The following is a 20,855-nucleotide window of genomic DNA, read 5'->3' as shown; positions in this document are numbered from 1 at the left end:
TACAGAGAAAAAAAAAACAACCTTTTAATTTTTCTTTTCATCTAATTCACTTTTCTAAAGTAGTCAGCTGTAATGCATTTGTTTTCAAGCAGAACAGCAAAAGCCTGGTAATAATGCCCATTTTAAAGAAGATTAATTTATTATATCCCCACCCTTTATACCTCTTATATCTCATCTCTCATAACTCAGACTCACCTCACTCCTGCTGTCCACTTCCCGGTATTTGTCCAGGTAGGCTCGAACGGCCGACAAGTTCTCTTCCTCAATGTGGCTGAAGATGCTCTGAACAGCCACAGCGGTCATCTTCAGAGAGCTGGTGGTGTCCATGGCTGCTGCGAGGACTCGTCGCTCCTAGAAGATAGCAGAGAAAGAAACGGCAGTCAGGACAGAGCACTAGAACTACAGATCTACAGGACGTACCCTAGTTTTCCATCCTCAGGTCAGATAACAAGGACTGCAGTCAGAGAACGAGCCTCATCACTGAGCACAGACCATTCTAGCTAATGATCAACCAACCAAACAGTAGCTTTATGGACAGCAGAAGACCCCCCTTATCATCAACTCTGATTAAGATAAAGCCCATATGACATGAAGTTAAGGAACGTCAATGCTGCCAGTTCAAAGGTAGGTCATACCTTGACATTCCTGCCTTTGTGCACAGCAGCATGTTGTTTGCGACTAATCTCCCATAGCAGTTCCAATCCATGCAGCTATTTAGAAACTTTCAAGCACTGGCCTAATCTTCTTAATGGAGTTGGAGCAAACTTTCAAGGAGCACTGAAGTTTAGAGCTTGTGCTCATAACAAATCTGATCATACAGCCCTGGGAAAAAATATGAGACAACTTAAAAAATGATGAGTTTCTTTGATTTTACCAAATTGAAAACCTCTAGAATATAATCAAGAGGAATATAGATGATTACAAGCCACCAAACCAAGCTGAACTGCTTGAATTTTTGCACCAGGAGCGGCATAAAGTTATCCAAAAGCAGTGTGTAGGACTGGTGGAGGAGAAAATGCCAAGTTGCATGAAAACTCATAAAACTTTTTAATATTAATGTGTTTTTTTTTTGCATTATTTGCGGTCTGAAAGCTCTGCACCTTTTTTTGTTATTTCAGTCATTTCTCATTTTCTGCAAATAAATGCAATATTTTTATTTGGAATTTGGGAGTATTGTCCGTAGATTATAAAATAAAACAACAATGTTAATTTTACTCAAACATATACCTATGAATAGCAAAATCAGAGAATCTGATTCAAAAACTGAAGTGGTCTCTTAGTTTTTTCCAGAGCTGTATAAGTAATCATGTAGCAACTTAAAAGTGTTTTAAAAAAACGTTTGGGTGGCTCTTATCTGGGGTGCTGTTAACTTGTGGTTTTTGAGGCTGGTAACTCTGATGAACTTATCCTATACAACAGAGAAAACCTTTGCTTTTCTTTTCCTGGAACAGTGATGAGAGCCAGTTTCTTCATAGCATTTTTAATGGTTATAAGTTATCAATTTCAATCAATCTCGATTGATTGATTGATTGAATTTTTTGTTGTTTTTTTTTTTACTTAGTTGGGTTATTCTAACCATAATATGGATTAAAACGTTACTTAAGTAGGGCTACTTACTGTATACCAACTCTACCTTTTCACAACACAACTGATGCTCTTAAACACATTAAGAGGACACATTTAGAAATTCAAGAAAGTAATTAACTCTTCAAAAGTTGTGAAGCACAGCTGTTAACTGAAAGCCATTTTAGGTGACTCTACTTCATTAAGCTGACTGAGAAAATCCAGCCAAGATGTTCAAAAATTCAGCCAAGATGAGCTACTTTGAATAATATAAAATATAAACATATTCTGATTTCCTTCAAACTTTTTTGTTTACTAAATAGAGCCAAATAATTTGTCATGATGACAGGTATATTACAAAGTGTAAAAATTATTCACAGTTCATACCATACCAACATCCTTTAATTTGGAGACATAGATATCAGGACATTTGACAAGGTCCAATCCATACAGTTAAAGCAATCACTTGTTTAAAGCTCAAAATTCAGAAAAGTTACAAGGCACAACGAAGAACAGAAGAGAACTGGCTAGGTGTTAGGATATATCAAAGCGTCAGAGATGGACGACCATCAAAAGGGAACTTGTGAATCACAGTGGAATAAAAAGACCTGACAGTACTTTGTTGCTCAATAGTACCTGTAAAATAAGCAAAAAAAGACAAAGGAAACTAGAAACAAATACTGATTTCTGAACTCTTAAACTTTTATGCATATGAACTTGTTTTCTTTGCATTATTTAAGATTTTTGAATTATTTTTTGGTTATTTCAGCCATTTCTTATTTTCTGCAAATAAATGCTCTAAATGACAATATTTTTATTCAGAGTTTGGGAGAAATGTTGTCCGTAGTTTATAGAATAAAACAGCAATGTTCATTTTACTCAAACAAGCATATACCTATAAATAGCAAAATCAGAGAAACTGATTCAGAAACGAAAGTGGTCTCTCATTTTTTCCAGAGTTGTATATCACAATTTCTTTTGTACTTTTCCCTTTTCTTTTTGTAATTTTTTACAAAACATGATTCTGATACTGTTTTGTTCTTGGAATTTGACAGCCCGTTCTTTGGGTACATAAGAAGGAGCCTGTTAATTATGCAACATTATGTAAATAACTGGTTACAGTATGCAACAGTCTGGTTCAAGTTCATGAATGTACTTAGACTTTGCCTAAGTAATGATTTGACAGTTTCCTTAACTATTTCTAAAAGCACATTGCTGCTGTCCCATAACAAACATGTTTTTTTTTTTAGTTTTCTCCATCATTTGAACCCTGTAGTTTCTTTGTAAACCACATAAATACAGTAATTCTGGATGAGGAGACCAATAGAAATGCTCTAAAATACACTTACTTTACTTTCACTTAAAAGGAACTTTCTCTTCTTCAGTAAAGTCACCACTTTGGAGATATGCATGCCTTACTAGACATCAATAACATCTTAAAAAAACACATTAAAGGCTTAAACATATATTTAAAGGGTTTTAAATCTGATGAATAAAATGTGTTTAGAGTATAGCACTGCTGCCAGTCTAAAAAGGAGCCTTTAAAACTAATAACGGACCCATTTTAAAGGATTTGAAGGATTTAAAGTGTCTAAAATCAGCTAAAAGAAACACAAATTGCTTTCCCACATCCTTTGTTCATAGCTCTGATGAGCTAAACTGACACACCCTTTAGTGCCCCAAAGCCCCCAGGCAGCAGCTGATCCCTGAAGAGCAAGAGCTCTCTCAACCTGGAGAACCAATCAGCTGAGCAGCAGAGCCCCATGACCTCACACTGCCTGAGTAAGGTTCACCCCCCAACCACTCCCCACACCCAGCTGGAAAACACAAAGAGCATCACACACACACACTCACACACACGGTACAGATAAGAAGAATCAATACTGCACTTTCAGGACAGTCCAAATGTCCAGAATAACTGTTCTACAAGCTGAAACTCTAGCAGACTAGCAGAACTCACCTTCAGGCAGACCGGGATTTTGGTAGCTGGCCTGTCTGTCTGCGAGCTGTTGGTACTCCCCTCACGCTGTCACTCACTAGCAGAGCTCAGCATGTCACTCCCGGCTGCACTGAGTGATGAATGAAGCAGAACCAATCCCCTCCTCCTCCTTCCCAATAGACCAACAGATGACCTGATGCCAGCACGAGCCCACATTAGCATACATTAACAGCAGCACTTACCCGTGGAGCTCAGCCCCACCACAGACCACCAGCATCAAATAGGAAACACTGATAGAGGAGAAATTAGAACATTTTGCTGTACCCTTGTGAAAAAGAAGTATACTTCTATATAGGGGTGGGCAATATTGTATCGTATACAATATATCGTGACACAGAAATATCATGATATTAAAAATCCATATCATGATAATAGGGCTGTTCTGTCTTAAAAGTAGTCCATTATTTACTGTGAAGCTTTAGGTTTATTTATTGTATAATTGTTTTAGTTTGCAGTTTATATGCATGCACTAAATATTCTGCAATATTTTTTGCTGCATTATATTATTTTATGCTATTTTATTTATTTTGCCACATTATGATTATTCTGTTATACTCTTATACTATATTCCTGAAATGAATGAACTATTTTAGTTTTCCTATATCGCCAAGTATATCGTTATCGCAAAAAAACCCTGAAATATCATGATATTATTTTAGAGCCATATCGCCCACCCCTACTTGAGAGCATTAAAAGTATGTTAAAATTAGGGAAAGAATACTAAAAGTGCATTTTCTATTTAATATAATCAATGAAAATACACATTAAATATGCTTTCTCTGCTTTTTGATAAAATGTATTTTAAGCAATATCCTTTAAATCATACATTGTGTTGGTAGAAAATATACAGCTCTTAGAAAAAGGTACTAAAAAAAAGTATTGTTTGGGTATCGGCACCGAATTCAAAGTATCGAACTGGTACTGGTAGTGCTGTGCGATATGTCGATAAATATCTTTCCACAGTAATTTCATCGATTATTCATACAAATATATAAACTAGGCTACGATGAAATGTATTGTCGTGGTCACTTTGCATAAACTCGGTTTATAAAAGTGATAATAAAGTAATCTTCACAAAAAAAAGCTTCATAATGTGGTTTTGCGACATTAAACTAATGAGAGCTGTACAATGAAGACGCACTGTTATTTAAAAATAAAAATTGCTACTGCATCTATCTCATCTGTTTTCATTTGACACATATATATTGCTGCACTAAAATATTGTAATTCTCATTTGTGAAAGTTGGGTTTAATGTCACTTTGAAATAAAGTTGGAAAAAAGTATAAGGAATGATAATATTTTGTCATATTTTTAGAAAAATAACTGAAAACATACTTAAATGTGGTATATTTTTAAGCAAATTTTAAGCAATACCCAGCTCTACTCTTCAGGTCCAGTAAAAAAAAAAAACTGAAATTGTTATAAAAAAAAATAAAATAAAAAAATCCAGTAAAATTAAATGGTAAATTACCAGGGCTTTTAAGGAAATATAACTGAAATAATATTAAAAATGTCCACTGTAAAAAAAATAAATAAATAAAAAAAGATGGATAAAAAACTATTATTTTAAGAAACAATTCATTGTTTAACAACTTACAACTGGTCTGTAGCAATGGAAATAAACTGATCTTCGAAAATTTATGCAAAAAAAAAGACAATTTACAAACAATTGTGAAATTGTGACTTCACTCTCTACTGTAGCATTCAGACTTTCATCATAATCACTAGAAAACCACACAGAAACACAGATAACTCTGTAACTGTTAGAAGTATGAGTCTTGTCTGCACAGAAATGACAAATAAAAGCAGAGTATGGTGAATACTATTTCCTACACTTTCTAAAGACTCCTGACAAAAGGAGAAAACTCATAGAAGAAGAAGTATGGCTGACACACATGGCAATGCTTTTAGCTGAGCTTAACATCAGACTAAGGCTACGTTCACATTACCAGGATAAAGAGACTCAAATCTGATTTTTTGCTCAATGTGGCTCAGATCTGTTTTTTTCATGACTGTGTGAACGTGGCAAATCCAATTTTTTCAAATCAGATTTAAGTCACTTGTAATATGTAGTACTAATCCGAATTTTCAGCAATGAAGAGAAGAGTAAAGTCATTGCCAAGAGGACAAAATGAAAAGCAGCTTGTCTAGTGTATATAATCTAGGATAACAGATGAAAGTGATTTAAATCACTTTAGCCTAGTAATGTGGACATATCTGTGACCAGCTGTAAATGGGTTTATAGTTTCTGGACAAACTTACATCTTAGACCAAAATCTCAGACCTTGTAGAGTTACACAAATATCATTAAAAATAAAGACTCTATCAAAGTATATAATAATAAAAAACTCTCTAAGTGAAGAGAGATTTCTCTCAGGCTCTATCTCAGGATTGGATTTGGTTTTGCAAGTTGCAGTTCAGGTTTTGCTTTGTTTATAGTCTGTTCGCACTGGTGTGAAAGATCCCTGTTTAGCACAAGGACACGCTACTTTACAGTGTTTCTTTTGGAAACAAGATTAGCATTTTTCTGAACAAAGCCAATCTGTGCAGTGTATAAGTATCACTATGTAGAATAAAGACTATGCAAGCAAGGTGCAAAGGTTTAAGGCTCCTGAGACAAGTATAATATGTTTTATACGAATAACATTCTCATAAAAGGTGTTTAGTTACTCTCTGCGATATAAGGCTTTCTCCATATAGTGTAATAGTCTAGTGTTACTTGCATTTATCATCCAACACCTGGTTTGGTAAAGGCTTAATGCTTAATGATTTGAATTAGGTAAGCTTATGATAAAACATTTATAAACTGAAATTTAAGTTTTTTTTAACTAGCTCACAAGAACTACCTTCTTCAAAACACTTTAAACAACACTTCAAGATAAATAGTAACATTCAGGAGAAGACAAGCAAGTATAAATGTTACCTTTTTGTGTAAATTAATGTACAAAAAAAGGAACATTTTATGCAAAGTCATTTTGAAGCACACTGTTCAGGTCAGAGGTTCCAAACTTTTTTGTTGGGGGCCAGAGGTAAAAATATATGTGCAGTCACGAGCCACAGATTCTGTAATAAAACAAATCATTAAATATACTACTTATAATAAGACATTTTCTTGGTTACTATCATTTACACATCATTTTACTTGCGTTACTATCTTTATCCATCTTTGACAGTGTTGGGATGGGATGACATAGATGGGATGACACACTGTTTGACAGACTATCTTAACTTCTGTACAGATGTGGTCTGTCCCATGAGGACTGTACGGTGTTACCCTAATAACAAGCCATGGGTAACACAGGAAGTTAAAGCTGTCCTGAACAGAAAGAAGGCCACCTTTCGGAGCAAGAACAGGGAGGAGATGAAAGCAGCACAGCAGGAGGTGAAACGCTGTGTGAGGAAAGCTAAGGACAGCTACAGGAGAAAAGTGGAGCAGAAGCTGAAGGAGAACAACATGAGGGAGGTCTGGGAAGGTGTGAAAACCATCACAGGCCACAGCTCAAAGACCAGAGTTGCAGGGGGAACAATGGAGGAGGCAAACAGGTTGAACAACTTCTTCAACCGGTTTAACCAGTCCACCCCCCCCCCATACTCTCTACCACACTGCAGCCATCTCTCCCTGTTTCCTCAACCCCCCAGGCTTTCCCCCAGGCTTTCCAGCAGTTTCTTCCCCCCAGTCTCTCCCACCCCAACACACACTCCATCATACATCACTGCAGACCAAGTCAGGAAACAGCTGAGGAGGCTCCACCCCAGGAAAGCAGCAGGCCCAGACAAGGTGTCCCCCCGAATCCTGAAGACCTGCGCGGCAGAACTGGGTGAACCGTTACAACGGATTTTCAACCTGAGCCTGCAGCTGGGGAGAGTGCCCACCCTCTGGAAGACATCATGCTTAGTACCAGTTCCGAAAAAGAACCGGCCCAGTGAGCTGAATGACTTCCGACCGGTGGCACTCACTTCACATCTGATGAAGACGTTGGAGCGGCTCTTCCTCTGTCTACTCAGACCGCAGGTGCAGCATGCCCAGGACTGTCTACAGTTTGCATACAGGGCAGGTGTTGGTGTGGAAGACGCCATCCTCTACCTGCTACACCGAGCCCACTCACACCTGGACAAGGGGAAAAGTACAGTGAGGATCCTCTTCTTGGACTTCTCGAGTGCCTTCAACACCATCCAGCCTCTTATGCTCCAGGATAAACTGGATGGGATGCGAGTGGACCCCTACCTGGTCGCCTGGATCTTCAGCTACCTCACTGATAGGCCGCAGTATGTCAGGCTGAAGGACATCACGTCTGACACTGTGATCAGCAGCACTGGAGCACCTCAGGGCACGGTGCTGGCCCCTCTCCTCTTCACCCTGTACACCGCAGACTTCTGCTACAACTCCGAGCTGTGTCACATTCAGAAGTTTGCAGATGACACAGCCATCGTGGGGTGTATCAGGGACGACAACGAGGAGGAGTATAGAACTCTGGTGAGGGACTTTGCTGTTTGGTGCCACAGGAATAATCTGCAGCTCAACACCTCAAAGACCAAGGAGTTGGTTATTGACTTTGGGAGGTCCAGACCAAGGTCACGACCAGTTCTGATTGAGGGGGTTGAGGTGGAGGCTGTGGACTCCTACAAGTACCTTGGGCTGTGGCTGGACAGCAAGCTGGACTGGACCTGTAATTCTGACCACCTGTACAGGAAGAGTCAGAGCAGGCTGTACTTCCTGAGGAGACTGCAGTCCTTCAACATCTGCAAGAAACTCATGTGGATGTTCTATCAGTCTGTGGTGGCCAGTGTCCTGTTCTACACCGTGGTGTGCTGGGGATGCAGCATATCAAAGAAGGACTCATCCAGGCTGGACAAACTGATCAGGCATGCTGGTTCTGTGGTCGGCATGAAGCTGGACTCCTTGGTGACGGTGGCAGAGAAGAGGACTATGGACAAACTGCTGAACATCATGGACGATGCCAGTCACCCTCTGCACACCGTCATCAGCAACCAGAAGAGCCTGTTCAGTGACAGACTGCTCCTCCCCAAATGCAGGACCAACATACTCCGAAACTCCTTTGTCCATCATGCCATCAGACTTTACAATTCCTCCCCTGGGGGAAGGAGGAGTAACAGGAGGACAGAGGATGAGGAGGAGCAGTAGCAACTCAAATGGACTAAGTGCAATAAAATAACACATACGGACTAAGCGCAATAAAATAATACATACGGAATAAGTGCAATAAAAATTATATTCAAATACATTCACTGCATATTTATATGTATAGTTATACTAATTATATTTGCTGTTTTATACTTTTGTCTACTTGCTTTGCACTTTATATTGTTTATATACACTTTATATACACCTACTCTTTGTTTCTATCTGTGTGTACTGTATTGATGCTGCTACTGGAACCCTAATTTCCCTGAGGGAACCTCCCAAGGGATCAATAAAGTTCTATCTATCTATCTATCTATCTATCTATCTATCTATCTATCTATCTATCTAAACTAAAATTTTCAAATTGATTCATTTCATAATGTCTCTTAATATTATACTCCTTCATTACGGCAACTGATTACTGACAAATTAAACATTAAACACTTTTAGGTTCTTTGGCCAGTTTTCTGCGCCACAATCGCACACTCTCGCCGCTTTTAGACTCTTTGGCCCGTTTTCTGAGCTAAAACCGCACACTCTCGCCGCTTTCAGACTCTTTGGCCCGTTTTTCTGCGCTACAACTGCGCACTCTTGCCGCTTTTAGACTCTATTGGCTTGTTTTCTGCGCTACAACTGCGCACTCTCGCCGCTTTTAGACTCTTTGGCCCGTTTTTCTGCGCTAAAACTGAGCACTCTCGCCGCTTTTAGACTCTTTGACCTGTTTTTCTGCACTACAAATGAGCACTCTTGCCGCTTTTAGACTCTTTGGCCTTTTTGTGCACTTCAACTGTACACTCTCGCCGCTTTTAGACTCTTTGGCCTGTTTTCTGTGCTACAACTGTACACTCTCGCCACTTTTATACTCTTTTGCCCGTTTTCCTGGGCTACAACTGAGCACTCTCGCCGCTTTTAAACTCTTTTGCCCATTTTCTGGGCTACAACTGCGCACCCTCTCCGCTTTCAGACTCTTTGGCCTGTTTTCTGTGCTACAACTAAGCACTCTCTCCGCTTTTAGACTCTTTGGTCCGTTTTCTGACACCTAGCTTTCAAACTTTGAATCTCACATTACAAAAACCTGCTTAATAGCAGCAACTTTCATCTTATTTCTAAAATACCTCGAGGGCTGCTCCAAAAAAGGAAACGTGCTGCAAATGGCCCGTGGGCCGTAGGTTGGACACCCCTGGTTTAGGTGTTAGGACACAAAATATATATATATATATATATTTAGAAATGTTTTAGGCCTTCATAGCTGTCACTTAACAACAAAAACAACAAAAAGTATTTAAAAACAAATAATTAGATTGGCCCCTTTCCGATAATAGTTTCTGATAATATTTTTTAATGCGGCTGTTTATATTTTTTCTAGTGCCTTCCTGCCTGTCCGTCCATATCAAATTTCAGAAAAATACAAACTCTGCCAACTTGTATATTGTGAGAACGTATCTGTGTAAACATGTATCTTGAGAACATCTTAACACATATTGTAGTAATAAATGTAATATATTGGCCAACCCACAGTAATCACTGTCGTTTTTTCATCATATTTACAATTTGTGTTATTTTTATGATGGATTAATCTGAGCTAGAGTTTAAAGCAGCAGTGTAATGTTAGTAAGAACATGAAGCTCACATGTCTGTGAGCAGATGAGCGCTGGACTGAGGACAGATTCAGTAATAGAAACCGTCAGCTAAAATAGGCATGTGGGCTCAAAGCTGCTGAGGATGTCTTTCCAGGCTGTGAGTGTGTGTCATGCCATAGAGTTCCTCCTCTGATACAAGAGCATTCCTAGCAAGCTGTTTTAGCCTAAAATACCTGACACCAATGATACTAAGTCCTAAATACAGATTTTACCAGTAAAACTCAATAATGCAGTTTTAACTAGAAACTCTAAAAGGTTTTCTAGTAAAAACATCACATCAACAGATCTATAAAGACACACTCACTAGTCATATTACCATGATGACATATCCTCAATGCAATTTTGACTATATCTTGGTTCCTGGCTCCTAAGGTTTCTTCCTCTCAATGTAAGGGAGTTTTTCCTTGCCACTGTTGTCACCTCACAAAACGTGTGGACCTGTTTTTCACTGTAAAGCTGCTTTGTGACAACTTTTGTTGTAAAAAGTACTAAATAAATACAATTGAATTGAATTGAATTGAATTGAATGTTACCATTGATTTACATACAATCTCACACCCTCTTACCTAAAATTACTTTTACACTAATAAAAATTTTAGTTAAAGATATATTTCATTATGTTTCTTCTAGTAAAAATAAGTCTAGTCTAAATATCTACATAGTAATTCTTATTAGCATAAATTCCAGACCCACATATCCATATCATCACCATCCGTTAAAAAAAATAAGTATCTCCATTTTTGTCGATTTTTAGGTATTATTTAGTTTAACATTATATGAACACATACTGTTTTTCACTGAATGGCCACAATACATGAATTCTGACTAGTAGAAATTCTCATTCAGGTGTCTCAAATGTAGTTATGACTAGTATAAATGTGCATTTTGGATATGTGCAGTTTTCGATCTCTTCTAATATTTCATCATATTACAAATCTAGGTTTAGATAAGTAGCAAAATTAGTAAAGTAAAGTTACTTTTAAATTGGAATTGCAACTTATACTTGTAAAATAGTATCTTAATATATCTCTAACTGGAGATTTTACTATTGAAAATGTAATTATAGGCAAAAGTATATTTATAGACCTGTAGATCTGATATTTCACTAATTCAGTTTACAATGTGAAACGTGAAATTTTATACACATGTATAACACCATATGTGATCTAGTTTTGGGTTTTCATTGGCTGTAAGTCATAATAATCCACAATAAAATAAATAATCACTTAAAATAAATAACTCTGTGTGTAATACATCTATATAATAAATGAGTTTCGCATTTTAAACTGAATTACTAAAAATAAATTACATTTTTCAATGATATTCTGGTTTTTTTTGTTTTGTTTTTTTCAGATGCACTAGTATTATGATTAATGTTTGTAGGGGCATTTCTTTTAAAATCAATAAGCATAGAGGAGCTCAGCCAACCATTTAAACCCTTTAAGGGTGATTCTCATGAAGCTGCAGGGAACATGTCCATGACAATTTTTAAAAAATCAATACTTAATTCATAAAAACTCTGATAGTGTGTAAAGTGAATAGGGAGTACTGTATGGATCAATTGTTTTCATCATCATATAAAATTATTTTTATATAAATTAAATCAAAAATATATGGAAATTCTCATTACCGTTATGTGTCCGTATCCCTTCTTTCTAATTTTAAGTTAAACCATATTAAAAGTACTAAGCATATCGAATCAATAAAATAGGGTAAAGTCATTTAAAATATCTATATTTATACATGATATAAACATTTTTTGTGTTGAACAAAAAAATGTACTTGATTTTAAACAAAATATCTGTCCGAACAATTTTTTTCTCATTACCGTTTCATGATTTTACCCCCTATAAAAATTACACTGAGCCTTTAAATTGATCAGCTATCCCATGATGCATCACTTCAGAGACAAGCTTCAAAATGGAGATAAGGTCAGTTGGTCACTCTTCTCTCCCTTTGAGAAATCTGTGTTAATATTGCTAAAACTGTCCTCAGTTACACTGTCTATTATCATTACCGTTATGGTTTAATACTCATTACTTTAAAAAATATAAAAATAAATTATTTCATGAATATTATCACAATATAAGGCTTTGACATCTGGCAAAGTTATAGGTTGTTAGCATATTAGCATTTTAAATTATTTGTGAAATTAGCCAAGAGCATCTCATTACCGTTACTCAATATTCTCATTACCATGCATTGTGAGGGCCATAACTGTAATAAGAACCATTGAGCTGGTAATGAGATTCTTATGTAAGACTGCTAAAAGAGTCATTTAACAGAGTTTATTTGATCATTTATGGCAATTCATTATATATATATATATATATATATATATATATATATATATATATATATATATATATATATATCATTTTTGGTAATTATAAATATATATATAGATGATGGTTGTAATTATAATTATTTTCGTGTGATTTTTACTTTCTGAATGAAAAAGTAGCTTACATGCAGGTGGATTTTCCACTATTTATGTAGTACATAACAGTCTACTATTTACTATATATATATATATATATATATATATATAACAATGTCATTGATGTTTATACTCTTTTGATTAGTCTAATGATTATATTCATTTTTTGAAGACTGACAGAGATTGAACGCAAGAAGGCAGCAGCCAAGGCTAGAGTTTCTTGAGATTTGCTTGTTTTTCTGGTTCCATGGTTTGTTATACAATTGCCTTAACCCTTGTTTGGTGTTCATATTTTTGCTACTCGTTTACTTTGTTACTTGTATTTAATTCAGCAAAATTAAGCAATTTTACATTAAAATGCTTTACACATGCTTGCTTCACCTAAATTGCAAGCAATATAAACAGCTTACATGGTTAATATTTGCCCTTTACCTTTCTTATGTTACATTTCTTTCAAAAAGTGCTACTCTTTTTTATTAGTTTTTTAATAAAATGTAAAAGAAAATGAATTAAACTCAAGATATGAGAAGAAAATTTGTTTAGTTTCAAATTTACAAATGTAAATGTGTGTACAGTGTGTGTTTATCAAAAATGTGTTTTTATGTATGTTTTTCACAAAAAAATGAGCCAATGCCAATGAGTTTGAGTTAGAAAAAATATTTTTTTTCAGTTTCATTTGATGAAAAATGAAAACGGGTCCCACAGACCCGAACACCACACAAGGATTAACTAAGTTTCATTACCGTTACATTTATTCTCATTTCTCGTTTAATTGTGTTCTCATTACCGTTATGGATCTAAAATGTTATTTTTTTTTAAATGTTTCACATCTTATCATAACTTTCCTTCATTTTATTATAGTATATCCCTCACCTGTTTTTGATCAAACATATTCTAAAATAATTTCCATTAATTAAAAAATTAAAAGATATTTTACAAATGTTGTATCGGTAATGAGAGTTGCTTAACTATAAATAAATAAATAAAAAAGATCAAAGTAATTGTCAAGGACTGTGCTGTTAAGTTGATGGAATTTGTTGTGGAAATATGAAATTAATCATCAAAAAAAGTTTTGAACCGTTGATCTAGCTTCGTCATTTACTGTAACGGTAATGAGAATTATTCTGGATCATATCAGATTCAAATGATAATAAAATTCTATTTAAAAATATATATATATGAAAAATAATCAATATAGTAAAATACACATTCTATTTTAGCTTCTCAACTTGAAAAAAAGCTGCAATGAGGTGAAAAACTTTTTTATGTTAATGTGAAGGTCTTCGTGAGAATCACCCTTAAATGAATGTGAATTAATGTTGACTCAACGTCAGAATTTCAGCCGTAACCAATGCCTACTAGGCAATGTTAAATAAAGGTTGTTTTGAGCGTGTTTTCCATCAGCAACCAAAAAACGAACGTTTATTTAATGTTCTTTGCTATCATGGCAGCAATTTGAGTTTTTACTAGCAAGGAAGTGAGTTACAAGTTTAAGGTAAGCGGTAAACAAATTAGTGATTTGGGAGTTGAGCTTAGCCTATAGATGTTCACACGATGTTCAGCTCTGTCTCCCAGATGTATCATTAGAGGCTGCTCTTAACTAGCAACAGCAGCACTACTGCCACGGTGACACTCCCCTCGTGATACACACAGCACAGCGGAACACACACACACACACACAAAAAAACACACACACACACACACACACACACACACACTACAGGAGTACAGTCAGTAAATCCCAGCTGTGTTTAAGCCGAAGCTGCCAAATCACAGAAAACAAGGTTAACTCAGGTAAAGCTAACTCTAACTCTCTCTACAGTTAAACTAGACTTCCCTGACTCTCTAAACACGCTACTGGCAAAAATATGAAACTATAAAGCTCTCCTCTGTCAGCTTAACTTACTTTACTCCACACCACAAAACTCTCAGTCTTCCCCTCTCTCTGTTTATAACCGTTCCCTCATTTCTCCCCACACCTTTAAACTAGCGCGAGCAATATGGACAACTCACGCGTTCCTCCCGCGGAGCTCTGCAGCTAAAGTCCAGAGCTGTCCGGGTCCAGCAGACTCTCCGAGTCAGACCTCTGCTCTCCTCTGACTCCCAGCTCCTCTACAACGTGTTACTCTTGTTTTGACTAGAAGCCATTTTGTACAGGAGGAGTGGGCAACTTCAATTCCACTCCTCCAGCCGTCCCGCCTACTGTACCAGAGCCGAGCCGCTCATATCACTCACACACACACACACACACACACACCTATTACCTATTACCTACTCACACCGTTACACACTCACACCCTACACACACTGTTACCTATCACCTACTCACACCGTTACACCCTCACACCGTTACACACACTGTTACCTATTACCTACTCACACCGTTACACACTCACACCCTACACACACTGTTACCTATCGCCTACTCACACCGTTACACACTCACACCCTACACACACTGTTACCTATCACCTACTCACACCGTTACACCCTCACACCGTTACACACACTGTTACCTATGACCTACTCACACCGTTACACACTCACACCCTACACACACTGTTACCTATCACCTACTCACACCGTTACACCCTCACACCGTTACACACACTGTTACCTATGACCTACTCACACCGTTACACACTCACACCCTACACACACTGTTACCTATCACCTACTCACACCGTTACACCCTCACACCGTTACACACACTGTTACCTATGACCTACTCACACCGTTACACACTCACACCCTACACACACTGTTACCTATCACCTACTCACACCGTTACACACACTGTTACCTATTACCTACTCACACCGTTACACACTCACACCCTACACACACTGTTACCTATCACCTACTCACACCGTTACACCCTCACACCGTTACACACACTGTTACCTATGACCTACTCACACCGTTACACACTCACACCCTACACACACTGTTACCTATCACCTACTCACACTGTTACACCCTCACACCGTTACACACACTGTTACCTATTACCTACTCACACCGTTACACACTGACACCCTACACACACTGTTACCTATCACCTACTCACACCGTTACACCCTCACACCGTTACACACACTGTTACCTATCGCCTACTCACACCATTACACCCTCACACCGTTACAAACACTGTTACCTATGACCTACTCACACCGTTACACACTCACACCCTACACACACTGTTACCTATCGCCTACTCACACCGTTACACCCTCACACCGTTACACACACTGTTACCTATGACCTACTCACACCGTTACACACTCACACCATTACACACACTGTTACCTATTGCCTACTCACACCGTTACACCCTCACACCGTTACACACACTGTTACCTATTACCTATTCACACCGTTACACACTCACACCCTACACACACTGTTACCTATCGCCTACTCACACCGTTACACACACTGTTACCTATTACCTACTCACACCGTTACACACACTGTTACCTATCACCTACTCACACCGTTACACACTCACACCCTACACACACTGTTACCTATCGCCTACTCACACCGTTACACCCTACACACACTGTTACCTATGACCTACTCACACGTTACACACTCACACCGTTACACACACTGTTACCTATCGCCTACTCACACCGTTACACCCTCACACCCTACACACACTGTTACCTATTACCTACTCACACCAGTACACCCTCAACCCCTAAACACACTGTTACCTATTACCTACTCACACCGTTACACACTCATACCCTTACAACCTCACACCGTTACCTACTCAACCCCTAAACACACTGTTACCTATTACCTACTCTCACTGTTACACACTCAAACCCTAGACACACTCTTACCTACTAAAACTCTACACACTGTTACCTATTACCTACTCACACCGTTACACACTCATACCCTTACAACCTCACATCGTTACCTACTCAACCCCTAAACACACTGTTACCTATTACCTACTCACACCGTTGCACACTCACACCGTTACACACTCACACTGTTACACACTCAACCCCTAAACACACTGTTATCCATTACCTACTCATACCGCGACACACTCAACCCCTACTCACAGTAACCTATTACCTACTCACACTGTTACACACTCACACCGTTACACACTCACACTGTTACACACTCAACCCCTAAACACACTGTTATCCATTACCTACTCACACCGTTACACACTCACACCGTTACACACTCAACCCCTAAACACACTGTTTCCTATTACCTACTCACACCGTTACACACTGAACCCCTACTCACACCGTTACACACTCACACGTTACACACCCATACCGTTACACACTCAACCCCTACTCACAGTTACTTATTACCTACTCACACCGTTACACACTCACACCGTTACCTACTCATACCGTTACACACTCAACCCCTACTCACAGTTACCCATTACCTACTCACATGTTACACACTCACACCGTTACACACTCACACTGTTACACACTGAACCCCTACACACACTGTTACCTATTACCTACTCACACCGTTACACACTCACACCGTTACACACTCAACCCCTACTCACAGTTACCCATTACCTACTCACACATTACACACTCACAACGTTACACATTCAACCCCTAGACACACTGTTATCTATTACCTACTCACACCATTACACACTCACACCATTACACACTCACACCATTACACACTCAACCCCTACTCACAGTTACTCATTATCATATAGTCACCTATTATCACACACCGTTACCTACACACTGGTTACACACACACACACTGTTACCTACACACTGCTTACATACACACACACACACACACACTGGTTACCTACACACACCAGTTACCTATTATCATACTGTTACCTATTAACACACACCGTTATCTACACACTGGTTACTCACACCGGTTACCTACTATCACACCTTTACTTGATATGATGTGATTCCAATAACATTATGAACAGTATAATTATCACACACCGCTATCTACTATCACACTGTTACCTACACACTACTTACACACACACACACACACACACACACACACTGGTTACCTTATCCACCAGTTACCTACTATCACACTGTTACCTACACACTGCTTACACACACACACACTGGTTACCTACTCACACCAGTTACCTCCTATCACACTGTTACCTACACACTGCTTACACACACACACACACACACGCACACTGGTTACCTACACACACCAGTTACCTACTATCACACTGTTACCTACACACTGCTTACACACACACACACTGGTTACCTACTCACACCAGTTACCTACTATCACACTGTTACCTACCATCACACTGTCACTTGATATAATGTGATTCCAATAACATAAACAGTATAAACAGTATAGTCACCCCCCTTGGTGTACGTATTTACATGCTGAAAGAGCTGGGTATCCTCCCTTTCTATTACCAACCTGCTCTGTAACAAATCTACCTGGTTGCCAACCTATTCTATTGCCAACCTACCCGCTTACCGACCTGAAAAAACATTGGAAACTGTAAACCTCAGGCACATGTTACACACCAAGTACATGAATAATTCTGACCTCACTGGAAACAGATTTATTATAATGACTTTTATTGGCTGGTTGAATCAGTAGGTTACTGTCAAACACACAAGACATAAAAAAAACAGGATGAAAACACTCGGACAAAAACGCTCCCCCAACACCCACTGCAGTTAATGATACAATTGGTTTTCAGTGTTTTCTGAATGAGGTAAAAATCACAGTGTTGAGAAAGTACACTGAAATATTTAAGAACCACCCCCAAATTTAAAACAAATGATAAATGAATAGACTAAAAGTACAATTTGTCTTAGATTAAGCAAACAGATAACTGATAGCAGGCAGATAAATCCCAGGAAGGCAAACAGGATTTATTCTTAACGTGACATTATGATCAAGATGGTGGGGAAACAAACAAAAAAAATAACATCAGCATCAAGTACAAGAATCGTAAGAAATCTTTTGGCTTTGTTAAATGTTGAAGCACTTAGTATTGAATTTGAAAATTCAAATCTTTTACTGCATCCAAACTGACCAGCAATGGCTTTGACTGGGAAAAAGAAAAATCTGCTTTTAGGAACCAAATAAAGGCTACAGTGTTTCGATCACATGACCCACCTGGGTGCAAACCCCATCAGACAACAGTGACAGTAGGGCAAAGAGTATTAAGTCATTAAGTCAATTGCAGCTAGATCCTTCTCAATAACACTTTCCCACCTACTGACTGAGAAGGCCTTTGGTTTTTTTCAGATGTAACAAATTAATCTGCCCATCAACACATTAGTAAACAGCAGTAACTTTTTTTACCATCTGAAAGTACTCATATACTTTTTAAACCTACGATTCCCCTCTCTATATTAACTCGCAGTTTGAGTTTGTGTCCTACACAGCAGAATCGATGTGCTGTCTTTTTTTAAAAGGCCAAAAGGAGTTAAAAAGGCAGAACCACCAGTCACTAGTAACTAGAATGGGGAACTTAGATGATAGACTTAGTTGAGACTCTGTATACTACTGTATAAGAACACCTGTAAGGGCACAGATCAACATATCCATGAACAAGACAATGGTAAAGAACATCTGATTAATGAACCACTGTGCCAGTTCCACATCGGTGGAAAAGATTATTAGTGGTGTAGCACAGCATAGTCACCCAGGCGAGGAATTGAACCGGGTTAAACGCGTCTACCACGCGGTGTGGGTGCTCACTGGTGGGTAGTGGTGGGTAGTTTTCTATAGGTTTCTATAGGTACTTTAAAGAACCCATTGTCCAAAGAACCATTTAAAACATCTTTATTTTTTAAAACCACATGAGGTGTCCTATAAACAATGACTTTTTGAACACAAAAGGACTATGACTGAACTCCAATGAACAGAATAAGGCTGGTGGTCCATGTTGCTAAGATAAAGAACAAGGACCTCAACAAATCTGAGGAAAGCTGCCACAGTCGGACTTAGATGCAACGCTCTGTTCAACGAATACTTAAACAACATGACGATATTTACACTAAACAGGTGTTTACATACATTCACACGCAGGTACACTGACAATGTTATGGTTTTGCACTCTTCAAAAGACGGCATAGCAAGGTCACGGCTTTTTAGATATTTTTAACGTTCCAACCAAAAGTCCTACACCGCCACTCCCACCCAAGGTGTCAATGTTGACCTTTAAAGAACCATCTGACAACAGTAGTGTTTCTACAGTGCACACGGCCCATTGCATTTTCTTGCATTGCTCTGCCGGTATTTTAGCGCTAAGTCACCTCATTCCTACAAAAGTGGGAGAGAAGAAAAGCTCTCTGTTTTTTTTATTAAAAATAACTTTCATTTATGACCAAATAAATTCTTTTTTGGGAAGTCCTTTAGTGCAAAAACCTCGAACCCTGTCGTGCGCCTGTATAAACGAAGGGAGTAAGAACGTACAACATTGTGTGTGCCACGTGTGATTTGGCACTTTGGACATATGAAGCAAGTTTTGCATTGATGTGCTGGTTGTGTGGTCGGGAACACTCAACTTATTGTTTTTTTTTCCCTTTGGCCTTTTGGGCAGTTACACCACAAATCTACGACAAGAACAACAACAAAAAAAGAGATAAAAAGTAATAATTAATATAAACTAAAAGAAAATTTTCATTTGTTGGACTCTCAGTGCAAAAGCTGCTCACATATAGAGCTATAATCAGGGATTGTGCTGCGTTCCATTGTGTTCCATTAAAACTCGGATGTCGGAAAGCTGAAAATTTCAAATTAAATGCCCCCAAGAATCAGATTATTCCTACTCAAAAAGCCAAGAGAGTTCAGAATCCAAGATGGCTGCTATATCACTTATGAAAGGTAGTAAAAACAGTAGTTTCTTACAGTTTATTAGCACTTCTACCTATGTGCATGTTATTATTAAATCATACTGTGTCATACACACAGTACACACTGTCCAATTCTTTTCTGTGAAGATGGAAGATCACAGCCATCAAACCAAGATGAACTTCCTGAATTTTTGCATCAGTAGTGGCATAAAGTTATCCAAAAGCAGTGTGTAA

The 20,855-nt window shown here is 38.1% G+C and overlaps 1 protein-coding gene across 6 annotated transcripts in view; it reads right to left on the bottom strand.

Moving 5' to 3' along the window:
* The window catches only part of kidins220a (kinase D-interacting substrate 220a), a 131,615-nt gene extending 116,653 nt beyond the window's left edge, over positions 1–14,962 (bottom strand). For 3 of the 6 annotated variants that reach the window (XM_022672832.2, XM_022672835.2, XM_022672836.2), the window contains exons 1-2: positions 14,800–14,962; positions 196–351 (exon numbers count right to left, since the gene is read on the bottom strand). In XM_022672832.2, the coding sequence (XP_022528553.2) occupies positions 196–327 (132 nt within the window). In that variant the 5' untranslated portion in view covers positions 328–351; positions 14,800–14,962. Of the gene's footprint in view, positions 1–195; positions 352–3,523; positions 3,643–14,799 lie in introns of those variants that run through there. The other 3 variants (XM_015606604.3, XM_007252208.4, XM_022672834.2) reach the window with 2 other exon arrangements.
* Between the last annotated feature and the right edge of the window lie 5,893 nt (positions 14,963–20,855).

Source organism: Astyanax mexicanus, chromosome 14, assembly GCF_023375975.1.
Source record: "Astyanax mexicanus isolate ESR-SI-001 chromosome 14, AstMex3_surface, whole genome shotgun sequence".
Taxonomy (NCBI): domain Eukaryota; kingdom Metazoa; phylum Chordata; class Actinopteri; order Characiformes; family Acestrorhamphidae; genus Astyanax; species Astyanax mexicanus.
Note: the sequence above shows the minus strand (reverse complement) of the source record. Positions and strands in the feature narration are given on the sequence as shown.